The sequence below is a fragment of the Folsomia candida genome, unplaced genomic scaffold, assembly GCF_002217175.1.
Source record: "Folsomia candida strain VU population unplaced genomic scaffold, ASM221717v1 Fcan01_Sc023, whole genome shotgun sequence".
In the NCBI taxonomy this organism is placed as follows: Eukaryota; Metazoa; Arthropoda; class Collembola; order Entomobryomorpha; family Isotomidae; genus Folsomia; species Folsomia candida.
This window is the reverse complement of record NW_019091215.1, coordinates 2,025,567-2,032,806: the sequence shown is the minus strand read 5'-3', so window position 1 is coordinate 2,032,806 and position 7,240 is coordinate 2,025,567. Positions and strand designations below refer to the sequence as shown.

The following is a 7,240-nucleotide window of genomic DNA, read 5'->3' as shown; positions in this document are numbered from 1 at the left end:
CTATGCTATGCCCCTTGCCTCCCAAGTACGTGACAGTATCGTAGCTTAGTAACCATAACCGCACCCCCAAATACGTGAATGTGACGTAGTCCAAAAACAATGACCCCCAGCCCAGTCAAATGACCAATATGCAATACTTATTTTTGAATTATTTTGAACCACCCCCCCTGCAAAAATAGGGGAAAATTTGGAAATATGAAAAAGTCACGGTACACTTGCTAAAACTAGAATTAGACCTCAACTTGCATTTGAAACTCAAAATCCCCCGTGAAGACGGAAATTTCGATGCATAGAAAGTTTCAAAATTCGAAAATTTGAGGGTGTGGCCCATATAGATAAATCACTAAAAATCTCGATGTCGCAACAATTGCGGTCTGACAACCTGATGCCAGATTTTTCTACTTTGGATAAGCTTCATTGTAAGCTTTTGTTGCCCGACCGCAAACGATGCGACATCGAGATAACTAAGGTCAAAGTTTCTGGGGGAGGAGCCTTTTATAGCAAGTGCCGTAACTAACTTATATCCATTAATATAATAATGAAATATAAGTGTATTACGAAAGTAATTAAATTTTGAAATATTATTTCACCCCAAATTAAAAACTTAGGCTTATCTTAATTTATAATGGTGAAATCCACCCTAAAATTACACTGGCTGGGCTTATCGACAGGCTTATAAATTTTAGTTGGTGAGATGCAGAAAGAGAATAGTGAGGCAGATACGGCACTTTCATGCAGTGGTGATAGACGCACATGAAAGTGGAGTTTTTCTCTCGCTGACTCACTTTTCTCTCTCTCGATGGAAACGGATTTATTTACTGATTTAATTTGGATCGCCTCTGGACATAAAAATAAAAATTTAACGATCGAAATAACGACTTTGCACAATGCGGATTTTTAAGGATCTTGAATTTGTCGTTGCTGAGGAAAAAAGGTGTAATGAGAAAAGTTGCTTGCCAACCGGTGGAATTTTCGTGGAATTTTTCTATTTCTGGCGTAAAAGACGGGTTCCTTCTTAGAAAGTTCTTCCTCGACATGTTCCACTCCATTAAATATTTAAGTCCACCACCCTTAAGTCCTTCCCATCATTCCCACTCTACACACTGGACGACACACAGCAAAAGAAATATTCTTTCCTACTCTCTACTATAGTACGATTTGAAAATTATGTCGCATAGAAGAACTCCCTACTTAACCATGGTGGCACTCTGTGTGGTGGGCCTTTATTTTCCGGAGACGGTGGGTGGAAAAAAGTGCGATTTTGCGGGTACGTACTCTTAAATAATTCGTAACTAATTTCTAGAAAATTAATAAATTAATAAAGTTTGAGGATACAACTAGGAATGTGATAATTTCGGCGGGACAACTGTACCATGTTAAATTACATTAATTAAATTAACTAAATTTTAATTGACGGTGCATACTAAAATACAATTCACAAAACACTTATTCTAATTTTACTCATTGAGTAAAATGTGTAATACTCATTTCTTGTGCACATTTTGAAGTTCCTATGATGGCATTGTCAGAATTAAGCAATTTATGTATTTTTGGGAAAATTGAGCAAATTTGTAATTCCGTGAAGGATGGACAGACTTAGGAGGACAACCCTTCACCGACAGAATCACAGATCTTGATGCCCTTTGAATATGTTGTAGCCCTAGGTGAGTCTAGCAAAAGTGAAGAAGGATTTCATTCCATGGCCCCATTTGCGCCCGCCACACCCACTCAAAGGTGCGAAAAACACGAAAAATACCCTGTTTTCGTTCATTCAAAAAATCACCAAAAATCCAATTTTGATCGGATTTTCATAATTTAAGCGTTTTTGTGATCTTAGATAGTTGCTTTATCATATCCAATAGCAAACTCAATTTTTTTTAATTTTTTGAGTATTTTCGAAAATTTCCTGACCCAGGGGTATGCCTTCGAAAAAATCAAAATTTCAGAAAAATTGAGTTAGCTATTGGATATGATAAAGCAACTATCTAAGATCACAAAAACGCTTAAATTATGAAAATCCGATCAAAATTGGATTTTTGGTGATTTTTTGAATGAACGAAAACAGGGTATTTTTCGTGTTTTTCGCACCTTTGAGTGGGTGTGGCGGGCGCAAATGGGGCCATTGAATGAAATCCTTCTTCACTTTTGCTAGACTCACCTAGGACTACAACATATCCAAAGGGCATCAAGATCTGTGATTCTGTCGGTGAAGGGTTGTCCTCCTTAGGTTTAACCTAACCTAACCTATTTACCACGAATTTTGTTACCATTTTTGTTACCATTACCACTGTTACCATTGAATTTTTAATCTGCAACTATTTCCATCTACTTGATTTTTAACCCATTTAGATTGCATCAAACGGACGTGGTCATACCTAGCGGAAAAGAGTAGTAACACCTCCTTCTACGCAGGGGATGGTTGGCGGTTTGTTTGGCAGAGGGAGATTGACAACAACACCTTCTCCGCCGCATCCCTCGTCCTCCTCGTCAACAATGATGCCACAAGTAATGGGACGACTGCGGTCTTGCTGCCAAATTCAACCATCCTCGTTCCCAGCATTAATTTTGACAGGTATGGGTATCACTGCATGTGGACTGGATACATAAAGTGGTGACATACACCCAAATATCTTGAAGATGCGATCAGGGATTTTTATGCAAATAATATTTTACTAAATATTTTGAAAAAGCTTCTTCTGTTTTTACAGAAGCGATACAATCTGGCTGCTCGGGCCGGGTTATGGATCCCATAAAGTCCGGGCGGAAAAAGTGTTCAGTGTGGAGCAAGGATTCACTAGAATTCAGGTTAGTTCTATGAGAGTATTAGGGGTACTCAACTTCTTTTTACCTACAACTGCTGTTGGATCACGTTAAAGGATAATTCTGGTTTAAGCGCATATTTTGAATTCTTGACGTAATTATTTGCCTACAAAATTAATTTGACACAGGCCTTGTAGAGTTTTCTCTCATAAGATAAGCAGATTTTGAAAATTTTCAATGAAAATAGCAGTGTTTGATTCACGGTCGCGTAAAACTTTAGCTTATTAATAATGAGTACCCCCAAGGAGACTAAATATTAATAAACTTACCTACATTAATGATTTCTTTTCAGCTCAGCAATATCACAAATCCGGAAATTATTCTCGCCCCAGCAACACCTTCACGCATCTCACATTCCGCCCGACCTCCCCCGCCAACGACAAAGTGTCAGGTCTATGGATTCCAGAAATATGTTGTATGGTGGTTTGAACTGCTCCGTCTGGCTGCTACTGTTCTTCGGAGGGAAAAATGTGACACTATTTTCAATAACGGGACTGCAATTCCTGCCTTAAATTTCAAAGTGTTTTGCATAAAAATGGAAATTTTGGATAAACAGTGGCCTGAAAGAGGCCTCAGATTTGAACAGGGTTATTCAAATAGTCGCGAAGGGAACTTCACGGGACCCATTCCGGTTGAAGTGAGGGATAGATACCCGATTTTTTGCAGTTCCACATCCAACACGACATGGGGAGGAGGGATGAAAAGTTTGGGTGTTGGTAGAAGTTAAGAAATCTTTCATCTGGCAGGTTTTGCACGATATCAGAAAATGTATTTGGGACAGGCGTACATGATTGTGGAATATTATAGAGATTGACTCCGTAATTAGAGTCAAGCTCTTTAGATTTTGATTCCAACTATAGGAGAAATATTGGAAATATAAAGTAACTCGTTATTATTTTTTATTTTTATTATATGAATTATGGTTATGTTGATCTAATTCAATTTGCAAAAAGAAATATAAGTGATCAATCTGTGTAGTTAAATACGTATGCATGAAGGGATCAATAAATAAAGTTCGAACCTCATTTAAATTTATTAATGGATTCTCAAACGTTTCCAAAGCTCTGTACTGTGCCAAATAATACCCATAAATTGTCGGTTTTTTGTGTTTACTAATGAGCACAGAATTTTTCTTCTCTTGCTAGAGTATAACTTTTTTAGAACCCCAATTATTTATTGCACTTAGAGCCTATAAGTGAATAATTTACAATATTGGAGAACGATAGCCATATCAAATAATTCATTGCAGCATTTACATTTTGATTCCTCCCAATGCTCCAATGATTGCTGCAATGAGCTTATCCTGGGCGTCCAGTTGAGCCGTGGGATCACGGCTGAAGCAAACGATCATATAATTTGCCAAGAATGAAAGATCCTTGGACAATTTTTCTGCTGCAATTTGTAGTTCAGCCCTTCTTTCCATGTCCCCTAAATAATATCCAAATATATAAGCTATATTTCATTTACTTATCATTAAACTAAAAAAGAAATATTCCAACCTTCTGCACGCTTAACCGCGGTGCAGGTGTCCTGAATTATTGATGTTATTAGCTCTTTTGGTTCAGGCATCTTGCCCGCAGTACAAGGACAGCAGTTGTCCTCTTGAAGTTTGGAATTTTCCATTAGTCCAAATTTATGTGTTGGGGCTGGGTTTAAGGTCTGGTCAACTACATATTAAATTATAAATATTATTTTATTATTTGTCAAATCTACCAGCCTAATCATTTTAAATATCGTCAACCTAATCTTAAAATGAGCCATGTACAGAAAAAAACTGTAAAATAAGCCATGTGCAGCCAATGTTATATATTTGATTGGAGTGGAGCGGTGGCGTGGTGATCCACTTTCACACGAAACCCAAGCTTTCAATTGGGTTCAAAGTAAACCGGATGTAAAATTCCGCACCGCTGGTGACATCACCACTTTCTTCATATCTTCTTCCAACCAACCAAAGCTGAAAGAAGACGATGTCAACAAGTACCTACGTATGACGGAGAGGAAATCGTGGAAAACTTTTGACACTTTTGGATGGTCAAATTCCATTTAAATTCTTGAATGGAGTCGTCTTGTACCTGTCCTCATTTTCTGAAGAATTATATTTGCAAGCACATTCTTGGATTAGCCATCAAGAACAAACTGTACAATGTCCGACCTGAGGCAAAAAATATACCATTAGGCGAAAGAAGGAAACCAGGGCGTCCACAAAAGTGCTCAAAAGCATTAATTGTTGATTAATTTTAAAATTATTTCAATTGTCATCATAAATCTGATTTAAATATATGTAATTATCCTTGCTTTTAATTAGGGGGCCAGTCATTTTATTAAGGGGATTCCAATGATATTTATCGGGCAAAAAATGCATTATGTTCGGGCAAATATAATTTAGGGCCAAACTCTGCAATTCATCGGGGAAAAACCATATTTTTATAGGAGTCGAAAATTATATCCCGCGTGGGGCATGTAATTAAAGGTCGCCATAAAAATATGGATTTTGCCCGATAAATTGTTGAGTTTGGCCCTAAATGATATTTGCCCGAACGTAATTCTTTTTTTGCCCGATAATTATCTTAGGAATCCCATTAATAAATTGACTGACCACACAATTAAAAACAAGTATAATTGCACATATCTAACAGTAATTGGAGTTCACGGAACAACAAAATACTATAAGTCAATATGCATATCTATTCTCGTTCCGTCTTTGTAACCGTTAATAACTGCTGAGCTGTTCGAGTACACCAAATATTCAATTGTGACTCCAATCTGGAGTCTCCAAAATTAGTGATTTGGAATCCACTGATAGTCAAATCAGCCAATAAAATTTCGGAAACTATTGTTACGTAATAACGCGTATTTATGAAGGACATTTAAAATAATTTCAATATTAATGACCTATCAATACTTTTGAACAGTTTGGTGGACGAAGTAATCTGCTTCCTTCGCCCAATGGTTAATAGTCCACTACATCGTAGTTTTATTTCTCATACTCAACTCCAATTTTGTTGTTTTCAAACTGTGAAAAGTTTTCTTTTTCCACTAAGATAAGTATCTATATTCAGATTACAGATTACTTTCACTTCCGTAAAAGTAAACTGTCCAAAACGGAAGAGAAAGTAATATGTCCGAAAAGTGCGCTTTGTGTACCTGAGAGGTCGATAAGTCACTTATTATGTATTGTTATGTGGCTTTATTTGGATTACGAAGTGAACGGGAACGGCTTCTTTTCCCTCCGTGGGTGGACCAAGTAAGGGGTTGTGTTAATGGTGGACAAGGTGGTTTTGAGTAACGGTTATGATATTCTGAATGCATAAAGCAGGTTAGATGGGTATACGGCAAGTATAATATAAAAATTAAGAGTCGTAAATTGGTTACGTTAGCTTTCTGTTTATTTAGAAACATTAACAAAATTTCAGTCGAATAATTTTCGAGGTGTAGTATTATGTAGGCAGAGTTTCAGTTTCACTATCATTGGATTCCGAATCACTAATTTTCGAGTCACAATTGGATGTTTGGTGTGCACAAGCAGCAAAAAAACTTATTAATGGTTAGTCAAACAATGTGATATGATTTTGTGACAGGACGAGAGTTGATATGCATACTGAGTTATAATATTTTGTTGTTTCGTGAACTCCAATTACTGTTAAATATGTGTAATTATACTTGTTTTTAATTATGTGGTCAGTCAATTTATTAATGGGATTCCTAAGATAATTATCGGGCAAAAAAAGAATTATGTTCGGGCAAATATCATTTAGGGCCAAACTCAATAATTTATCGGGCAAAATCCATATTTTTATCGGGGTCGAAAATTATATCCCTTTTTTAATAAATCCAATAAATCTTATTTTAGGTGAGAAATAAGAATCAATTTAATTAATTGCGATTGCTGTTTTAATTAGGATTTTTGTAGCTCCCACTCATGCAGAAGAATTCAGTAAGAAGCAATCACGATCACAGAGGACGGAATTGAGGGTTTTTTTTGTGAAATATTTACTGTGTAAATTTTATATTTTTTATAATATTTTTTTCGTGTTGCGAAATTTTTGTTTTGATATAGAAGTTGGTCATATTTGCGTGAAAACCTTTTAATTAATGGAGGTAATAATTTAGCAATTGTTTACCTAAAATTTTAGTATAAGCTTGGCTAGAAATTTTTATAAATTTGTAAGAAATCCATATTGTTGCAAGGTATTAATAATAAATAATTAATTTAATAAATAATTTAAATAATTTAGTTGAAATTATTATTACTATTTTTATAATATATTCTACCAACGTATTTCAGACGTATATTGATTCGAGGCGATAATGATTTATTAGTAATAAATCATGGTAATAAATTATTACCATACACGAACGAGACCATGCAAAAACCTGGTGATACAAATTATGTGTTATGATATCAATAAATTCGTTCATC

At 35.7% G+C, this 7,240-nt stretch overlaps 1 protein-coding gene across 1 annotated transcript; it reads left to right on the top strand.

Annotated features, from left to right (window-relative positions):
- The first annotated feature begins 1,197 nt into the window (after positions 1 to 1,197).
- On the top strand, positions 1,198 to 3,803 carry LOC118438552. The gene is made up of 4 exons (XM_035859009.1): positions 1,198 to 1,267; positions 2,350 to 2,572; positions 2,709 to 2,805; positions 3,113 to 3,803. Exons 1-4 carry the CDS (start codon positions 1,198 to 1,200, stop codon positions 3,545 to 3,547), a joined length of 825 nt encoding a protein of 274 aa, XP_035714902.1. The 3' UTR covers positions 3,548 to 3,803.
- The last annotated feature ends 3,437 nt before the right edge of the window (positions 3,804 to 7,240 follow it).